The sequence below is a fragment of the Euprymna scolopes genome, chromosome 6 (assembly GCF_053919585.1).
Source record: "Euprymna scolopes isolate OS-2025 chromosome 6, ASM5391958v1, whole genome shotgun sequence".
In the NCBI taxonomy this organism is placed as follows: domain Eukaryota; kingdom Metazoa; phylum Mollusca; class Cephalopoda; order Sepiida; family Sepiolidae; genus Euprymna; species Euprymna scolopes.
Genome location: NC_136487.1, coordinates 117,204,844 through 117,227,467, shown reverse-complemented (window position 1 = coordinate 117,227,467; position 22,624 = coordinate 117,204,844). Strand labels below are relative to the sequence as shown.

Sequence of the window (22,624 nt, the reverse complement as noted above, 5' to 3'; positions counted from 1 at the left end):
TCGACATATCGATTCTTTTTTTAATATGTCGTTTTAAGTAAAAACAATATTACGTATTTATCATGTCGAAAACAGAGATATATAAAAAAATTTAGGAAAATTCATCAAGTTATAGTTAAAAGTAATTTATACGGACAATTCGGTAAAATTGCATTTTTCTTAGACGTTATAACGTAGACTAAAGAGGGGACATAACTCTGAACGAATCTTTTAGATTACTCGTTTATATAGCGACAGACTTTATTTTAACAGTTGTTCTACTCGATGAATTTTCGTAATTTTTGTATATATTACTATTTTCGACATTAAAATTAAGTACGTGATATTGTTTTTGCTTAAAAAAAAAAAGCATTTTAAAAAATCGATTTGTCAAATATCTTAACAAGCACCTTCTCTTTTTATGAAAAATGTACACATGATGTTGGTGTTCACTAGAATAAAAGCACAGCGAGTGGGGAGACGGAGGGTGGGTATCAACCCCCATCCTTGTCCCCAAATAACATTTATTGCAGGAGAAACCTTTAGAATATTAAAAACCACTTAAATTATTGATCATAAAAGTTGTCGGTATTTATGCTTAAGCGGTAATAAAGAAGAGTTATGCGTCGCGACCACTTACTTGGCACTCCGTGTGTAGGTTTCGTCTCTACGTGACTTACATATTTTTATTATATATTATGAATTGATTTATTTAAAAAAAAAAAAAAATCGTAATTTTAAAATATTCTATGAAAAATATATAATTACAAATTAAAATCCATGATAATGCATTTCTATTTTTCCGTAAAAGCTAACTATTCTAATATTTTATTAATATTTGAAAAAAAGGTAAATTTTTACGACGTACCCTAGCGTATTATAACCCCCCCTCCATATTAAGAACGACTTTCGGAAAAAAAAAAACAACCTCGAAAGCCGTTCTAAACATGGGGAGGTTGGGGGGGGGTGTTTATTCAGAAAGCTGTTCATAATATGGGGTGGTTGGAGTTGTTTCTGGGGGTAGGGCGTAAAAAAAAAAAAAAAAATAAAAATAAAAAAAAATAAAAAATACTGAAAAATTTTTTTTTACCTTAAGCAAGTATTCAAACTATTGAATAGAAAAGTCATTTCTAGCTTTAAAATTCTTGGTAAATTCTCACGTTCAAAAGTTTTTTTTTTGGGGGGGGGGCTGTACATACATTTAAGAAAATAAGTTATAGTTTCATAACTATTTGGTTTAATTATTAATTGGTTAAAATCAAGTTCGATACGTCAGCTGATTTGATTCGATACATAAATGAATGCCCTGGAAAAGACACTTCTAATTAATGTTTAAGAACTTAAATGTTACCGTGCTTTTTTTTTTTTTTTTTTTTAAATGATACTTTTCAAGTTGAATTCAAGTTTCACGGTATCTTTTTTTCTTTTAATTGTTAGGTTGAAGTACAGAATAGTTACAAAACATCCCCCCTCCCAAAGTTAAGAATGGCTTTCAAAATAACGTTATTATTTTAGCACGGTAACATAAGTGCATAAGTACTGTTGATCTATTTTAAAATATGCAAAGGCACTTGACTGTTTTTCAGAATAACAGAATTAAAGTTAATCAGTAAAACAAATCAGGAGTGATTTTCCAGGATTATGACATTATATCAGATTAGGTGACGAAGAATGTCAGCAAAGAAGGGGTACTAATGCACTTATTGATCCGTGCTGAAATAACGTTATTAAAAAAGCCATTCTTAACATGGGGAAGGAAGGCTGTTTTGTACCTATTCTGTACTTAAACCTTACGATTGAATAATAATAATAAAACTATCATAAAACTTTAATTAAACGTGGAAACACGATTTAAAAATAGCGCGGATCACTCTCTGCATTAGCACCGAAGAAGGGAACTTGATTTCCTTAACCTATTAAATTAATGACCAAAACGATACGGTAATTAAATTTCACTTTCAAAAACCTTTTCCTTACAAACACCGTGACAGCGAATTAGTAAAATCTTTTACGTAGTATTCTGTTACGTTTCGGTGTGCTGAACACGAATCTGAAAACTGGGTTAGGGTTAGGGTTAGGGTACATTTTTTTCTACTAATTCGCTGTCACGGTATTTGTATAAATTTACCGTAAAATAAATAAACAATGAAAACGCACCGTTTAAAAAGAAAAGAAAATGCGGAATAAAAATGAAAGATTCCCGGGCAACGTTGGATAGATACAACTATTTATTCTTAAAAATTAATATAAACAAGAAAAGGTAAACAAATCGATTAGTTTCGTCGCAGAAAAGAAAAAGTCCGCGAATAATTCGACATGTGGTCAAATGTATTGGCAGGTGTTCGTTACTTACTGTGCTTTCTTCTGTTTTAACGTAGAGTTGTCTGTCCCTTCATTGACGGCGAGCAGTGAGCGCTCGATGTGATCCAAAACTTGGCTGCATGTGACCTGAATCAAGAAATAATAAGTCTGAGATTAGCACCAGGTCACCAAAAAGAAACACGTCGGAATGTTGTAAATAAATCCACGAACGAACCACAACTCTGGTTTCTTATTCTTTCGTACCATTTAAAAAAGAAGAAAAAGACAGATACGCACTTCCGGTTGCGAAAGAGAAACGGTTCCCTGTCCTACATAGTTGTCAAAGCTGGTATTATTCACAAAGAACTTTTTGTTTCATTTTTTTTCAACCAACCATATAAATATTCATTGTTCTTTCTTTCATAATTGTTTTTTTTTCTTTTTTGTCTAAACAGACAAATGCCATACTATTTAGATCTAATAAAATGGATTCTTGAATAACGTTTAACATGGAGACCCAAATATCTACAAAGTATATTAAAATGTTTTGCATTTAAGAGGTAGATTTCGTCATACACTGCATTGGGACGTAAGCCGATATATAGCAATTGAGTCAACATTGGTAAATGTCTAGTTTAAAGGCATAAATTATTTGACAGAAAAATAAATTATTAAAAAAAGACTACTTATTTTTATATAAAATACGTTATTAGACCCAACAGCTGAAATAAAACATGAAAAAAAAAATAGTTTTTATTATTTTTTCACCATTTTTATTAGACTAAATGTACGCCATTCGAGGTTGCCGTATTGCTTTTAAAATTTAGTTATTCTAAAGTTTGACAGATGGGCCTTTTTAAGGCCAAATTTGGCTTTTTTTATGCTCTTTCATTCCAAAAAATATGGCGGTCAAAAAACATGGTTTCGTTAAAGAGCGTAAAACAAGGCCAAATTTGGCCTTAAAAAGGCTAATCTGTTAAACCTGGGAAAGGACAAATTTTAAAAGCAATATGGTGGTCTCGAATGTTGTCCAATAAAAAAAAAAAGAAATGATGAAAAAATAATAAAAATGAAATTTTTTCTTTTATTTTATCCTTTGAGTCTGTTTTATATTAAAATAGTATTTATAATATTTTGTCAGTCAAATAATTTACGCTGCTAAACTATACATTTTCCTCAACATTTTTAATTTGTTTAATATTTTTAGAAGCCATTAAAAATATGGTTCTTATCCAGGAACTCCCCTATATTAAAAACAAAAATAAACAAAATATATGTATAATGTGCGTACCCGTGACGAAAGGAAAATATCATACTCCATAAAAGTACATAAATTGATCAAGTAGTTTTATCTTTATAAAGAGAATCATTTTTAAGTAATTACTGCGAATTCGTAGGTATTACAACATGCATTATTGTTGATTTATCTCCCTTTCTTGAGATATTTTTCAAAATGGCGAGCGAGATAGTTATTTCTCAGATACTGCAAAAATTTGATTTTCTTATTTTAAAATATCAACTTACATGATTTTTGGAATGTGATATTTCCGTTTCATCAGAGGTACATACATCATACAGATTTTGTCTTATTTTTATTTTTTAATATAGGGCGAATTCGGGAAAAGAACCAAAACTATTTTGCACTTCTGCAGTTTACCATTCCCAAATAAATTTAGAACACCATCGGGATGGGAGGGCTTTGTTAACTCTTACGTTGTGCGGACGTAACTTTCCTAAAATAAAAACAATTTTGCAGTAGTATTTTGTTTGTTTGTTTGTTTTTTTACATTCATACAATTAAATTCTATGATGCTTAATTATATAGCGATACATACGTCGGAAAGCACAAAATTGGAAAATAAAAAATAATTAGTGCACCGAAAAAAATACTAAGGAGAGCAAAGACTGCCATCTTGGATAATTTGTAAATTCTTCTACTAACGTTTACGGTAAGTGTGTATAGAATAGAAAAGTGTATTTCTCAATAAATTTTAATCCAAAATGATTCCCCATTTTATAATATTTAACAAATAATAAAAAAAAAAAACATTCTTACTACCTACACAGAATTTTTTTTCTCGCATTTTACTCATGCTTTAATTTAGTGACTTTGCCTTATGGAGATACCAGCAGGGAACCCGACGTTGTCTGGGATTGAATGAGGATCAATGAATGTTCCACACCATATTTTTTTATTGTCATCCAAAATCCGTAAAATCGACCACTTTTCAACCAAATTGGTTGATTGCCTGTTCTAACTGAAGACCCATTGTGGTGCACCGGAAGGAAACTTCAAATGCCTCCTTACAGTGACTTAATCCATAATACAGTGTAGTTTACATTGCACTGTAGAGAATCTCAGTACGGCATAATCACGTTGACACATCGGTTCCCACTGGATCACCGAAGTTAAGCAATGTTGAACTTGGTCAGTACTAAATGGATGACCATTTAGGACTTCTAGGTGCTGTAATGTGCTCTATGCTTATCTCGGCATTGTTTCCAGTCATCCTGGACTTCTCCTTGCAACTGGACTCAAGCAGTGCCGATTCAAGAGAGGTGTGGTTGGCGGTTGTGCAAGCCTTGCCTCACAATTACACATGCAGCTGGTCCTACAGGGAGTATCCTTTGTCTTTCGAGACTGAATGGAGGCATCGATTCATCATAGAGAATCTACTGTTGATTTTATGAGATTATTTTTATATAATGGCTTAAATTAAAATTCAAGTATCATTGTTTAATTGTGCCACATTTATTTCAAACGCGCCCCTGTCATATCAAAGAACCTACTGTTGATTTTATATGCTGAGCCTTTCTGCTTGTATTGTAATAAAACTTATCAAATGCACTTATGATCTTAGGCCGTATAAGGTGTTAACTTTGGTCAAAATCGCCTGTTCCTGTATCATTGGATTTCTTTTTCCATTATCGATTATCGACACTTATAGAAGATATTCTGATACAAAACCTATGTAAGAACACTGCCAGGCACATAAAGTGTGAAATTTCATTAAAATCAGCCCGGTCGTTGAAGAGTTTGTAGGGAATGAACTCACACACACAAAGTTAGTGTCAACAAACCTCAAACAAGACTGTGTGGCATCTTCATATTAGAACAAGGGAGATAACACGCTGGCTTAATGCAAATATCGTTTGGAGTTTGTAAATTATTATTTTTTTTATTATTAAAATGTTACTCGATAATTTTCCATATATTTGGTGTGTATACTAATATTTTTTCATGCCTTTAGTTTAGTCTAGATAGTCTGATTTAAAAACACCATATAATTTACAGAATATTAAACTGGCAATTATTTTTTATAGAAAGAAGAAAAGGGAGAATTTTTGCTTAATATTACTTAACTTCACATAATAAGATGGCATGGGTGGTAATATAACGATATTTGAAAATATGATTTTTGTTTACACTTAAGATGACGACACGCGATGAGTAATATGAGATAGGGTGTGATACTAAACATATTACTTTCATCAACTCTGATATGTCGTGCGATGAATTTATACATACCTTTTTGCTTTTATAAAATAAATGTGAGAAATTACTCAACCTGAATCACGTCACTTCATTGATTGATTGGTTTAACACATTGTTTTTAATTACAGCCCTTTTCATTCGTTGATTTGAATTTTAATCCGCGAGCGCAGGCATGTTTCAACTTAAATCTTCAAGATTTCAAGCAGGACGGACTTATATTAATTTTCTTATTAATTTAAAGATGTTTTGGCACCAACATTGTCTAGGTACCTTTGAGACACCTAGGTGTTCTTTTCGAGATGTAATATCGTCTTTCTAATCAGCAAAGAATGTTGATTTTGGGTTTTTCCACTTCATCATAATTATCCACTTTCATGAATTCATTCATTGTTTAAATGAACGACAAGCCAAGGACTAATGATAATCTACACAGAAGATTTTTTTTCTCTACCACTTCATCATTTTAACTACCAGGCTTAGAAGAAGTAGCAAAATTATGCAATTATGCAACATAATTTTGTAATCGAGAAAATGAAATAACCTGCTATTTATCCACTACCAGGTAAGTGCGCTTTTCAATGTTGTGTTAATTTACCCTCTGTCAGAGTTCTAAGCTATATGCAAATAAATTTCTCACATAAAATATCAAATTTGATCGGTAAACAATTTCTAGTTACTATTGTTCTGATGACTGTGCCTGAATTGTGTGTTCTATCCAATAACCAACAAAACAAAAAGGGAGATGAAAAAATATACAACAAATAAATGTTACCAAAGGCAAGTAATAAATTCTTCATACTATTTGGATTCTTCAAACTGGTGTTCTCATCTTGAGTGTTATTTTCTCAACGTTTTGGCCGATGTAACCTCTGACCTTCTTCAGGCGTATCTTGTCGATGGAACGAGAGCATGCTATTCCCATGGATTAAATAAAAGAGTTCTGCCCGAAATTTTGTGTGGATTCTCTAGTTCAACAGAAACATTCCCAAGTTTGACACCTGAAGAAAACCAGAGGTTACATTGACCGGAATATTGTGATTAGGAAGAACTTATCCTAGCTTGACAGAGTTCAAAATAGACTTCATAGCCTAGTGAGGGATGCCCTTTTCTCTTCCCTGCAACCTCCTTCTCACAAAAGAGACGTTGCGAGCCTGCCTCTGCTTTATCATTATTTTCATAGTAAGTGCTCGTCTGAGCTCTAATCTATGATTTCCTCTCGCTAAACATTCACGAGAAACACTCATTTAGCTGTAAACACTATCAATAATTTCTCCCACTCTTTATCTGTGCCTAAACCTAAACATAGATTCCATGAAAAAAGCTTCTTTCTTGGAACTGCACACATGTGGAACTCTCCTCCGTTTACCTGCTTTCCAGCTGACTACCATATGGTTGTCTTCAAGTCCAATGTAAACAATTTCTTGATGAGCCGTTCCCCTTAAGTAATCCAATTTACCAAATTTACACTACTAACGATTACTATGATATTGTCCTTTTGACCAATGTATACTCTTTAACATTTATCCTTGAGTGGCTTCTGGACCTTGATAAGTGGTGATTCCTTTGTATAAAACAAAAAAAAAAAAAAAACACTCAAGACGAGAATAGTAGTCTGAAGAATCTGAATATGATTAATCGATTCTCATTTAAAAAATTCAGAAACATAACAAATTTTGAAACAAAAACAAATATAAAACACAAAAACAAACAAAAAAGCAGAAACAAACCAACACACAAAAACAAGCAAACAAAAAACACTCAAAAGTAAACAAAAAAACAAAAAGCAAACAAAAACAAATAAAAAGCACACAAAACAAACAAACGAAACACACAAACACAAAATAAACAAAAAAATCAGAAAAAGAAATCAGTATGAAAAATTGTTTCCCTAATTTTCAAATTTTAAACAATTGCATCATATTCGCTTTAAAGTCCGTTTCACATGTTGACATGTGCTGGACAACTTTTAGGAATTGACTGCCATGAAACAATTCTAGCACCACCACCCCGTCCCGATTCCGATACTATTACAGATTCTGTTCTAAATTCTCGATCCCAATACAATTATCAAGTATGATTCTTTTAAAATCTCTATATATTTAGTTATAGAGTTGTTTTCTATTTTCTTCTTTCAAATTACTGTAAAACCCATGTAATATTTTCGCAAAATGTAAAAATACATTGGTGTGTGTGGAGGGGGAGGGGGATCTATAGATTTTAATTTTACCGATAGTTTAAAATCATTAAATATTTATCATTTGATCATTAATAGAAACGATGGAAAATTAAGTTTTCAAGAAAAGCAAAACCAAAAAATAACTATTATAAGAATCGCTTTTGGCATCAAAAAGTAGACACAGTTTTTCCAATACCCCAAAAAGTTTCAATTTCCGATTCCAATTAATTGTCCCAACACTAAAACCAACCTATTTCTGCCAGGTCTTTATTTATCCTTCTCTCTAATCAATTCTTATCACTTCTTTTCATGTTTTCCCTCCTAACCGATCCTGCTGCATCAACTGTTCTACATCTACTAATCCAAGAATTCTTCTGAAATAACTGAACCAATGGAGTCTGTAAAATAGATGATAACGAACGTCCATTCTTTTTTTTTCTTTTTTTTAAATATAGGAGTCATCACTTATGAAGGCCCAGAGGCCACTCAAGGATAAGGGTTAATAAGTGTACAGTAGTCAATGGGACAATGTAGTAATCGTTACAAGTGGAAATTTAGTGAATTGGATTTCTTAAGTGGGAACGACTCATCAAGAACTTGTTTACGTTGGACTTGAAGATGACGATATTGTAATCAGTTGGAAAGTAGGCAAACGGAAGAGAGTCCACAGGTATGCAGTTCTAAGACAAAAGCTTTGTTCATGGAATCTACGGAATCTAAATCTAATCTACGTTTAGGTTTAGGCACAGATAAAAAGTGGGAGAAATTATTGGTAGTGTTTTCAGCTAGACGAGCGTTTCTCATGAAAGTTTGTCTAAAGGGGACTGTAGATTGGAGCTCAGACGAGCACTTGCCATGAAAATAATGATAAAGCAGAGGCAGGCTCGTAACGTTTCTTCTGTTAGAAAGAGGTTGCAGGGAAGAGAAAAGGGCATCCCCCACTAGACTCCGGTCTATTTTGAACTCTGTCAAGGCAGAATAAGGTCTTTCTAGAAGCTCCTGCCCAGATGTGGCAGCAGTGCTCCATCCTTGGACGTACCTGGTTCTTATATAGGTAGAGAATTACATCAGCAGTGAGATATCTACTAGATCGATAGAAGGATCCCACCATTTTACCAGCGAACTTGGCAACAGATTGGATGTACATGTTCCATTTCAGATCAGGAGTAAAGGTCAAGCCCAGAAGCTTGTCAAAACATAGAGCCTCCCCAAGATGAGAGCCATTCATTTCAATTGATGCCAGATGGAGATCAGAGCATTGATGATGTAAAGATAGAAGCTTGGTTTTAGATGCATTAAAAATAACCAGTTACCTCTTTCCCCATTGTACCTCGTGCTCAAGATCAAAGAAGACAGAATCAGAGAGAACTTGGTCATTTACAGCCTTGGATGTACTGCCATAAATGTCTACGAATGATCTAAGGATTCTAATATTTACTGATCTTCCTTAGAATGTAGAAAAAGAGTAGTGGAATGAGTTCTTGTGTATGGACAGGGATGAAAAGTTAGCCAGTCCTGTGAAAGTTAACTAGTAGCCATGATGAATTCTTTGTTTCTTCATCTTAGTTTTTTTTTTTTTTTTTTTACACAGTGGTCACCACTTATCAAGGCCCGGAAGCCACTCAGGGATAAGGGTTATTGCAAGTACAGTACGTTAGTGTGGAGATTTGATGAAGTGTTTACTTCAGGGGGCGGTTTATTAGGAATTTGTTTACGTTGGACTTGAAGACATCCAAGTTGTAGTCAGGTGGGAAGTAGGCAGAGGGAACAGAGTTCCACATGCGTGCAGTTCTAAGAAAGAAGCTTTGTTCATGGAATCCACGTTTTGATTTAGGCACAGATAAAGTGTGGGGGAAATTTTTCACAGTGGATTCAGCTAGACGGGTGTTTTTCATTAAAGATTGACAAGGGGGACCAGAGATTGGAGTTCAGACGAGCACCTGCCATGGAAATAACGATAAAACAAGGATAGGCTCGCAACCTCTCTTCTGTGGGAGAGAGGTTGCAGGGTAGAGAAAAGGGCATCCCCCACTAAGCCACGAAGTCTATTTTGTACTCTGTCAAGGCAGGATAGGCTGTTTTTAGCAGCTCCTGCCCAGATATGGCAGCAGTATTCCATCTTTGGACATACTTGGCTTTTATATAGATAGAGAATTGACTCAGTAGTGAGATATCTTCTGGAGCGATAGAAGGATCCCACCATCTTTCCAGCGACCTTGGCAACAGACTTGATGTACGTGTTCCATTTCAGATCAGGAGTAAAGGACAAACCCAGAAGCTTGTCAAAACATGGGGCTTCTCCTAGACAAGAGCCATCCATTTCAATTGATGCCAGATGGGGATCAGAGCGTTGATGATGTAAAGATAGGAGTTTGGTTTTAGATGCATTAAAGGTAACCAGCCACGTCTTCCCCCACTGAACCACGCGCTCGAGATCAGAGGAGAGAGAATCAGAGAGAACTTTGTCATTTACAGCCTTTGATGTGTTGCCGTAGATAGTCGTGTCATCAGCATAGATGTCAACGAATGATTTAAGTATGTGTTTAGGGAGGTCATTGATGTAGATCAGGAAGAGAGTTGGGCCCAGTTGGGACTCTAGCATTAATACTGCAGGCCTCTGATTTTTGTCCATCGACCAAACTCTTATGAGCCTACGGGAGAGAAATGATTTAATGATTGAGAAAACATTTCCAGTTATACCATAGCTGGAAATCTTGTGAAGTAGGCCCTTATGCCATATCTTGTCGAAGGCCTTTGATATGTCAAGAGCAATTGCCCTAGAAAGGAAGCCTTTGTCAAGAAATTCACTAATCCTGTGAGATATAACCGTTAGCACATCTGCGGTAGATCTTGCAGAACAGAAACCATATTGTGTGTCACTAAGAAGATTGTTTCTGCTGAGGTGGTTTACTATTTCTCTATTTAATATGGATTCCAGCAACTTACTCATAACACGCAGGAGACTTATTGGTCTGTACTGAAAGGGAGATGACTTTTCACCTGAATTCTTAAATACATGGCATACTGATGAAGTTTTCCTGGAAGTCGAAAAGCACTTCTCCTTAAGGCAACGCTTAAACAGTTTTGTAAGTATGGGAGCAAGTTCTGGTTGAAGCTTTTTTAACACTATAATTGGGATGCCGTCAGGGCCAGTTGCTTTATTGGAATCAAGGTTCTTGATTAGCTTTGCAACCTCATGCACAGATATTTGTATGTTACCTAGCGTGTTCTGTGTTATAGGAAATATGTAGAATAGGGTAGAATAAGCTGCAAAGTTCTTTGCAAATAGTTTGGCCTTGTCTGATGCTGACGAGATGACCTCTGGTCCATTGATAATGGTTGGGATAGAATGCACACTTCTGTTCAGGATCCTATTTGTTATTTGTCAAAACTGGTGGGAACCAAGCCGCTGATCAGCTACTTTGGATGTAACAGACTGAACATATAGCTCTCTTGCATTTTTTATTACTCTTTTACAGTGGTTGCTGGCGTTCCTGAAAGCAGCTTTAGTCTCAGTGCATCTATTACGTTGGTAGTTATGGAAAAAGTGATTTCTATGCGCGATAGCAGCAGCACATTCTGGGGAGAACCATGGCTGGCTATTAGGTTTTTGTTGGAATTTTTTAGGTGGTATGAATTGGTCTATGCCTACAATTAACTATTCAGTCAGATCTGATACTATAGAGGACACATCCTATTTAAACATGGAATGCAGAGGTAAATCAGATATGAATGTATGGAAGCTATCCCAGTCAGCCATAGAGTATCAGCATACAGTACGGTGGAGGAGTATGTCTGGGGACTTATTATATTTCATTTTTATCTTAACTGATATGACGGAGTGGTCGGAGGATCCTAGAAGAGAATGAACGGAACATGAGCATAGCTCAGGGGAAGTTGAGAGAAAAAGGTCTAGGAGGCTTGCATATTGACCAGTAGTATCGGGCACATGGGTGGGTTTGCGAACAATCTGAGTGAGGTCATAAGCAATGGCAAAATCATAGTTGACCCCACCAGGCCAAAGGCCCAGGCAGGTTCTGTTGTGCCCCAAGAGAGATGTGTGTTTGTTAGCGCTGAGAGCCGGAAAAGAAAGAAGAGAGAGTTGTTGTCAGTATAGCAAGAAAGAGGAAGTGACAGTGCAGTTAACCTTTCTATGATCTTTGTCACGTGCTCAGCTCGCTAAAGAGATGGTGTCTGATTGGACAAGTCTAAAGAGAAGTTGACTGCTTGCACCAATCAGCACAGAGTTTACAAAATTAAAAATCTCAAACCGCGAAGTATTGCTGCTACTGCTACAGCTACAAGTCTCCTGCTTTCCAAAAATCTCACTATATTGTACAGATTTGATATTTTTCAGAGGTTATTAGATCTGAGCTTGTCTATAAGACTTGAATTACACGGCTAATGGTCGCTGACAGGCAACTCCATGTGTCAATAATGATTAACAATTACAGAAAACAAAAAATGTGGACCTGAAAGACGGGTCAATCTTCATAAAAAGAAAGAATCGTTATTTATTTGTTAGCATAGATCTTTTTTCTTCATACTAATGACTCGCCACTTATCAAGGCCAAAAAGCCACTCAGGGATAAGGATTAATGAGATTGTTGAATGATATTATGAAAGGATTACGAACGATTGGTGGATTAAACAGATTGTGATTACTTAAGAGGATGGCTCATCAAGACTGAAGAAGATTAACAGAATGGAAAAAAATTTAACTACTTGACCCTTTTCACGCATCATTTTTTTACAATCATTCCATACACCTGCTTTATGAGATATGTTCAATAAGTAATGCTCTTGACCCACTTCCAGTTGTCTAATGTAACTGAAATTTTGCATATGTAATGATTTATATCTCTATGGATTATGTGGCAAATTTCAGCTCTGAACTAATTGTCGTTTCTTATTTACAGATGTTTGAACTCAGTCAAGTGTTTAATGGAGCCTGTTGAGTGTCACGCAGTGATCAGGTTTTTGTATTTGAAAGGACATACATCACTAGAGACTTTGGATGAAGTCAAGCAAGCATATGATAATGATGCCTTATCATATGACCTTGTATAACGTTGGCATCGTGAATTCAAACACAATCAAAAATCTGTTGAAACAGCTCCCAGTCCTGGTCGCTCACCCACCCTTCTGCTGAAGCATATATCAGTAAAGTTGAGGCTGCCATTTTGGATGACCAATGTGTGACTATTCACCAATAGTCCAAGAGGTCAATATTAATACAGGATCTGTGGAAACTGTCATTCATGACCATTTCCAAATAAATATGGTGTCTGCCATATGGATTCCCAGTTTGCTGACACTTTTCCAGAAGTGGGTATACATTGATTGCTCGAGGATAAATTTGATGTGCTAAGAATATGAATCAAAGTTTTTCAAAAGACTGATCACACAAGATGAAACCTGGATCTCTCACTATGATCCAGAGACCAAAACCCAATCAATGCAGTGGAAGCACTTGGCCTCACCAATTCCAAAAAAGGAAGGGTGTAACTCATAGTCTTCTACGACCACAACAAAGTAGTGATGACAGGTTTCCTGGTAAAGGATACTTCAATTACAGGAACCTATTATGTTTCAGTTTGGAGGAAATTCAGAGAAATTATCAAAATCAAGAATTAGGGCAAGAACAGCAAAGGTTTGATTTGCAAGACAATGCTCTGGTTCACAGCGTTCACAGATCAAAAGCATGGACACGTGGCTATGAAATCCTTCCTCATCTTGCCTACTCTCTTAATCTTGGATACTCTGACTTCATCTATTCCCAGCCATAAAGTTGTTTTTGAAAGGAAAGCATTTCCCAGATGATGCAGTCTTGATTTCCAAAGTCACGCCATGATTGGAGAACCAACCTGGGGTGTTCTACAAAAACAATCTCCAGAGCTGCATTAAATGATGGGAGAGATGCATGGGTGGTTCCTATGTAGAAAAATACAAATAACTGTGGCAAGTTTCATTGCTCTACTGCTATGAAATGTGTGTCAAGAGCATTAATTATTGAAAGCCCCTTGTAAATTGCCCTTGAACCACTTACCTTCACCTTCAGCTGACTTCAAAAAAAAAAAAAAAGAAAAACGCCCATAATGACTAGTAATGGGGACAAAGCATATTCCTTGCGGTTCTTGACTCTTACAATAGAAAAAAAATCCAGTCCTTCTACAGAATTGGGACGAAATTTTGTAGTCGATAAATGGAGTTTTCAGATAAAAAAAACAATGATTTCAAATGATTTTTCTTGTAAATTCTAACAAATTACAATGGTAGTTTCCAAATTATGCAGTCGAAATTACCTGAATATTACTGAATTATTAAAAAAAAAAACAACTTTAATCGTGTTAGCAGGTGAAAAATTGCCGCCATCTTGTTTAAATCAAAACGGAAAATCACCTCGTTTTTTAACTCTCCTGTGTCTTACGATCGTTTTCATTAAATTCTATTTTTTTTCTTTAATAAATAATTTTATACCTTATTGATTTTCGTAATTTTTTGATATAATCATCTTAAAAATAGGAGGAATATGTAGGTAACATTGTTTTCATATGAAATTCAGTATTACGGTTTCCGAAATTTCGTCCCAATAGTGTAGAAACGCCTAAAATCCTTATTGTTTACTCTTTCATAGCATTGTAGGGTTAAACAAGCTACTATGATGGGGGGGGTATAAATGAAGAGGAATGATTTGGTTGCTTTGTTTTATGGCATATCAAGCCTTTTTAAATTTATTTAATGCTGAAACTAGTAATTTTGATAAAAGTTGTTATGTTTCAAGTTCTTCATATGTCCGAATATTTATTTATGATGTTTGGTTTGATTGTTTTGTTTTTCCGCAAATCAAGCCTTTTCAGGTTATTTTCTAGTATACCAAAAACCATAACTGTGGCCAGAAACTTTGTTTTCATCACCCGGAGCACATCTTTGTTATTCATGGCAATCCAGCGATGCATTTTGTGGGTGCTGGCAATGGTCCTGTTGTCATAATTTAGATCAGTAGAAAGCATGAGCTCCTATTTACTTTACCTCCCCACGGGACAGAGTTAGACACCAGGGTCCCTTTTTAATGTGGAGTAAGGAACAAAAATAAAAATTATTTCAGTCGTGAAGGATTTCTTCTCCGCTGACAGAGAACAAAAAATTGAAGTGTAGCATCTGAAGAACAAATACTACACTTTGATCTTAGCCCGAAGGCCAGAGCATGAGTTGTACAGTGGCGCATCTCCAATTTTGCTCATTGAACATTGTGTCACTTTCAGACATGTTAAAAGGCTTCTATCACTATTGAGATCTGTACATACCTGGCCAACTAGTAGATGGTCTGCAACAAAAAAAAAAAGAAAGTCGGTTTTCATCAAACGGAAATGGAATCATGTCATCTTTTTCTAGGGCGACAATTTTATCGTTCCACCCTGTAGAACTGTAGTACAGTTACAGCCTGACCATTCCCTCTTTACAGTAAGTCAGTTACCCAACCTGTAACTACCTATTGCATTGTTCACTTAAATTAATAAAATATTTTTTTTTATTTTTATGTTGGCTATTAGTGTTATTATTAAATACCCTCAGATTATATTACAAAAATAGAGTGTATTAGTTTCCAAATAATCCAAAAGGGGTATATATAACATAAATAACTTCATAAGAATAGAAATTGGACTTTGAGTTTACTTTTAGCAACCTCATAACTCTTGCTGCTCTTTTTTATCCGTGAGTCCTCACATTCCATGAGTGATGCTTCTGACAAAGGTGGAAGAATTGCTGTTATTTTGGAATCAGAATCTATCCATCTAACACTTATTGTTGGCTAGTTTTAGATCATGAAATAGTATTTTTTTAAGTTCTTAAGTCAAATAGCTACATGCTTTGTCTTGACCGATATTCATTAAAAAATTACTTTGACCCAAATCAAACACACACAAAAAAGATGAATATAACACTTTACTGAACGATATAATTTGAATGATTCCCTACTTAAATCCAGACCAAACAATGAAATAAGAACCGGATTCAATTATAAACTTTATATATGCTAACATTTAGTACAGCTAAATTTGCAAGGCGAGAAGAATAATAGCAACAGTTATAAAATATGTAATAAAATTATTGGAAAGCATAGGATCTGATATTATGTTTCTGAATATTTTTTTTTAATTAATATTGATGATTTGTATGAATGGGACTACATTTAATATTGATGATTTGTATTAATTGGACTACATTTAATATTGATGATTGTATTTATTGGACTACATTTAATATTTATGATTTGTATTAATTGGACTACATTTAATATTGATGATTTGTATGAATGGGACTACATTTAATATCGATGATTTGTATTAATTGGACTACATTTAATATTGATGATTGTATTTATTGGACTACATTTAATATTGATGATTGTATTAATTGGACTACATTTAATATTGATGATTGTATTTATTGGACTACATTTAATATTGATGATTTGTATGAATTGGACTACATTTAATATTGATGATTGTATTAATTGGACAACATTTAATATTGATGATTTGTATTAATTGGACTACATTTAATATTGATGATTTGTATTAATTGGACTACATTTAATATTGATGATTTGAATGAATTGGACTACATTTAATATTGATGATTTGTATTAATTGGACTACATTTAATATTGATGATTTGTATGAATTGGACTACATATAATATTGATGATTTGTATGAATTGGACTACATTTAATATTGATGATTGTATTTATTGGACTACATTTAATATTGATGATTGTATTTATTGGACTACATTTAATATTGATGATTGTATTTATTGGACTACATTTAATATTGATGATTATATTTATTGGACTACATTTAATATTGATGATTGTATTTATTGGACTACATTTAATATTGATGATTGTATTTATTGGACTACATTTAATATTGATGATTGTATTTATTGGACTACATTTAATATTGATGATTGTATTTATTGGACTACATTTAATATTGATGATTTGTATTAATTGGACTACATTTAATATTGATGATTTGTATGAATTGGACTACATTTAATATTGATGATTTGTATGAATTGGACTACATTTAATATTGATGATTTGTATTAATTGGACTACATTTAATATTGATGATTGTATTTATTGGACTACATTTAATATTGATGATTGTATTTATTGGACTACATTTAATATTTATGATTTGTATTAATTGGACTACATTTAATATTGATGATTTGTATGAATTGGACTACATTTAATATTGATGATTTGTATGAATTGGACTACATTTAATATTGATGATTTGTATGAATTGGACTACATTTAATATTGATGATTGTATTTATTGGACTACATTTAATATTGATGATTGTATTTATTGGACTACATTTAATATTGATGATTGTATTTATTGGACTACATTTAATATTGATGATTTGTATTAATTGGACTACATTTAATATTGATGATTTGTATGAATTGGACTACATTTAATATTGATGATTTGTATGAATTGGACTACATTTAATATTGATGATTGTATTTATTGGACTACATTTAATATTGATGATTGTATTTATTGGACTACATTTAATATTGATGATTGTATTTATTGGACTACATTTAATATTGATGATTGTATTTATTGGACTACATTTAATATTGATGATTGTATTTATTGGACTACATTTAATATTGATGATTGTATTTATTGGACTACATTTAATATTGATGATTGTATTTATTGGACTACATTTAATATTGATGATTGTATTTATTGGACTACATTTAATATTGATGATTTGTATTAATTGGACTACATTTAATATTGATGATTTGTATGAATTGGACTACATTTAATATTGATGATTTGTATGAATTGGACTACATTTAATATTGATGATTTGTATGAATTGGACTATATTTAATATTGATGATTTGTATTAATTGGACTACATTTAATATTGATGATTTGTATTAATTGGAATACATTTAATATTGATGATTGTATTTATTGGACTACATTTAATATTGATGATTTGTATGAATTGGACCACATTTAATATTGATGATTTGTATTAATTGGACTACATTTAATATTGATGATTTGTATTAATTGGACTACATTTAATATTGATGATTGTATTTATTGGACTACATTTAATATTTATGATTTGTATTAATTGGAATACATTTAATATTGATGATTTGTATGAATTGGACTACATTTAATATCGATGATTGTATTTATTAGACTACATTTAATATTGATGATTTGTATGAATTGGACTACATTTAATATTGATGATTTGTATTTATTGGACTACATTTAATATTGATGATTTGTATGAATTGGACTACATTTAATATAGATGATTTGTATCAATTGGACTACATTTAATATTGATGATTTGTATTAATTGGAATACATTTAATATTGATGATTGTCTTGATTGGACTACATTTAATATTGATGATTGTATTTATTGGACTACATTTAATATTTATGATTTGTATGAATTGGAATACATTTAATATTGATGATTTGTATGAATTGGACTACATTTTATATTGATGATTGTATTTATTAGACTACATTTAATATTGATGATTTGTATGAATTTGACTACATTTAATATTGATGATTTGTATTTATTGGACTACATTTAATATTGATGATTTGTATGAATTGGACTACATTTAATATCGATGATTTGTATTAATTGGTCTACATTTTATATTGATGATTTGTATTAATTGGAATACATTTAATATTGATGATTGTCTTGATTGGACTACATTTAATATTGATGATTTGTATTAATTGGACTACATTAAATATTGATGATTTGTATTAATTGGAATACATTTAATATTGATGATTGTCTTGATTGGACTACATTTAATATTGATGATTTGTATGAATTGGACTACATTTAATATTGATGATTTGTATGAATTGGACTACATTTAATATTGATGATTTGTATTAATTGGACTACATTTAATATTGATGATTGTATTAATTGGACTACATTTAATATTGATGATTTGTATTAATTGGACTACATTTAATATTGATGATAGTATTTATTGGACTACATTTAATATTGATGATTTGTATGAATTGGACTACATTTAATATTGATGATTTGTATGAATGGGACTACATTTAATATTGATGATTTGTATTAATTGGACTACATTTAATATTGATGATTGTATTTATTGGACTACATTTAATATTGATGATTTGTATTAATTGGACTACATTTAATATTGATGATTTGTATTAATTGGACTACATTTAATATTGATGATTGTATTTATTGGAATACATTTAATATGGATGATTTGTATGAATTGGATTACATTTAATATTGATGATTTGTATGAATTGGACTACATTTAATATTGATGATTTGTATGAATTGGACTACATTTAATATTGATGATTGTATTTATTGGACTACATTTAATATTGATGATTTGTATGAATTGGACTACATTTAATATTGATGATTTGTATGAATTGGACTACATTTAATATTGATGATTTGTATTAATTGGACTACATTTAATATCGATGATTTGTATTAATTGGACTACATTTAATATTGATGATTTGTATTAATTGGAATACATTTAATATTGATGATTGTCTTTATTGGACTACATTTAATATTGATGATTTATATTAATTGGACTACATTAAATATTGATGATTTGTATTAATTGGACTACATTTAATATTGATTATTGTATTTATTGGACTACATTTAATATTGATGATTTTTATGAATTGGACTACATTTAATATTGATGATTTGTATTAATTGGACTACATTTAATATTGATGATTTGTATGAATTGAACTACATTTAATATTGATGATAGTATTTATTGGACTACATTTAATATTGATGATTTGTATGAATTGGACTACATTTAATATTGATGATTTGTATGAATGGGACTACATTTGATATCGATGATTTGTATGAATTGGACTACATTTAATATTGATGATTGTATTTATTGGACTACATTTAATATTGATGATTGTATTTATTGGACTACATTTAATATTGATGATTTGTGTTAATTGGACTACATTTAATATTGATGATTGTATTTATTGGACTACATTTAATATTGATGATTGTATTTATTGGACTACATTTAATATTGATGATTTGTATGAATTGGACTACATTTAATATTGATGATTTGTATGAATGAGACTACATTTAATATCGATGATTTGTATTAATTGGACTATATTTAATATTGATGATTTGTATTAATTGGACTACATTTAATATTGATGATTTGTATTAATTGGAATACATTTAATATTGATGATTGTATTTATTGGACTACATTTAATATTGATGATTTGTATGAATTGGACCACATTTAATATTGATGATTTGTATTAATTGGACTACATTTAATATTGATGATTTGTATTAATTGGACTACATTTAATATTGATGATTGTATTTATTGGACTACATTTAATATTTATGATTTGTATTAATTGGAATACATTTAATATTGATGATTTGTATGAATTGGACTACATTTAATATCGATGATTGTATTTATTAGACTACATTTAATATTGATGATTTGTATTAATTGGACTACATTTAATATTGATGATTTGTATTTATTGGACTACATTTAATATTGATGATTTGTATGAATTGGACTACATTTAATATAGATGATTTGTATTAATTGGACTACATTTAATATTGATGATTTGTATTAATTGGAATACATTTAATATTGATGATTGTCTCGATTGGACTACATTTAATATTGATGATTGTATTTATTGGACTACATTTAATATTTATGATTTGTATTAATTGGAATACATTTAATATTGATGATTTGTATGAATTGGACTACATTTAATATTGATGATTGTATTTATTAGACTACATTTAATATTGATGATTTGTATGAATTGGACTACATTTAATATTGATGATTTGTATTTATTGGACTACATTTAATATTGATGATTTGTATGAATTGGACTACATTTAATATCGATGATTTGTATTAATTGGACTACATTTAATATTGATGATTTGTATTAATTGGAATACATTTAATATTGATGATTGTCTTGATTGGACTACATTTAATATTGATGATTTGTATTAATTGGACTACATTAAATATTGATGATTTGTATTAATTGGAATACATTTAATATTGATGATTGTCTTGATTGGACTACATTTAATATTGATGATTTGTATGAATTGGACTACATTTAATATTGATGATTTGTATGAATTGGACTACATTTAATATTGATGATTTGTATTAATTGGACTACATTTAATATTGATGATTTGTATTAATTGGACTACATTTAATATTGATGATTTGTATTAATTGGACTACATTTAATATTGATGATAGTATTTATTGGACTACATTTAATATTGATGATTTGTATGAATTGGACTACATTTAATATTGATGATTTGTATGAATGGGACTACATTTAATATTGATGATTTGTATTAATTGGACTACATTTAATATTGATGATTGTATTTATTGGACTACATTTAATATTGATGATTTGTATTAATTGGACTACATTTAATATTGATGATTTGTATTAATTGGACTACATTTAATATTGATGATTGTATTTATTGGAATACATTTAATATGGATGATTTGTATGAATTGGATTACATTTAATATTGATGATTTGTATGAATTGGACTACATTTAATATTGATGATTTGTATGAATTGGACTACATTTAATATTGATGATTGTATTTATTGGACTACATTTAATATTGATGATTTGTATGAATTGGACTACATTTAATATTGATGATTTGTATGAATTGGACTACATTTAATATTGATGATTTGTATTAATTGGACTACATTTAATATCGATGATTTGTATTAATTGGACTACATTTAATATTGATGATTTGTATTAATTGGAATACATTTAATATTGATGATTGTCTTTATTGGACTACATTTAATATTGATGATTTATATTAATTGGACTACATTAAATATTGATGATTTGTATTAATTGGACTACATTTAATATTGATTATTGTATTTATTGGACTACATTTAATATTGATGATTTTTATGAATTGGACTACATTTAATATTGATGATTTGTATTAATTGGACTACATTTAATATTGATGATTTGTATGAATTGGACTACATTTAATATTGATGATAGTATTTATTGGACTACATTTAATATTGATGATTTGTATGAATTGGACTACATTTAATATTGATGATTTGTATGAATGGGACTACATTTGATATCGATGATTTGTATGAATTGGACTACATTTAATATTGATGATTGTATTTATTGGACTACATTTAATATTGATGATTGTATTTATTGGACTACATTTAATATTGATGATTTGTGTTAATTGGACTACATTTAATATTGATGATTTGTATGAATTAGACTACATTTAATATTGATGATTTGTATGAATTGGACTATATTTAATATTGATGATTTGTATTAATTGGACTACATTTAATATTGATGATTTGTATTAATTGGAATACATTTAATATTGATGATTGTATTTATTGGACTACATTTAATATTGATGAT

The 22,624-nt window shown here is 31.2% G+C and overlaps 1 protein-coding gene across 2 annotated transcripts in view; it reads right to left on the bottom strand.

Moving 5' to 3' along the window:
- Nucleotides 1–22,624, bottom strand: part of LOC145277906 (NCK-interacting protein with SH3 domain-like) — a 421,186-nt gene that overhangs the window by 65,606 nt on the left and 332,956 nt on the right. The window contains exons 1-2 of one of the 2 annotated variants that reach the window (XM_080129959.1): nt 2,578–3,118; nt 2,333–2,427 (exon numbers count right to left, since the gene is read on the bottom strand). Coding sequence is in view for 1 of the 2 variants with exons in the window: in XM_080129957.1 (XP_079986083.1) it covers nt 2,333–2,427 (95 nt within the window). In the remaining variant the exon portion in view is untranslated. Of the gene's footprint in view, nt 1–2,332; nt 2,428–2,577; nt 3,119–22,624 lie in introns of those variants that run through there. The other variant, XM_080129957.1, reaches the window with a different exon arrangement.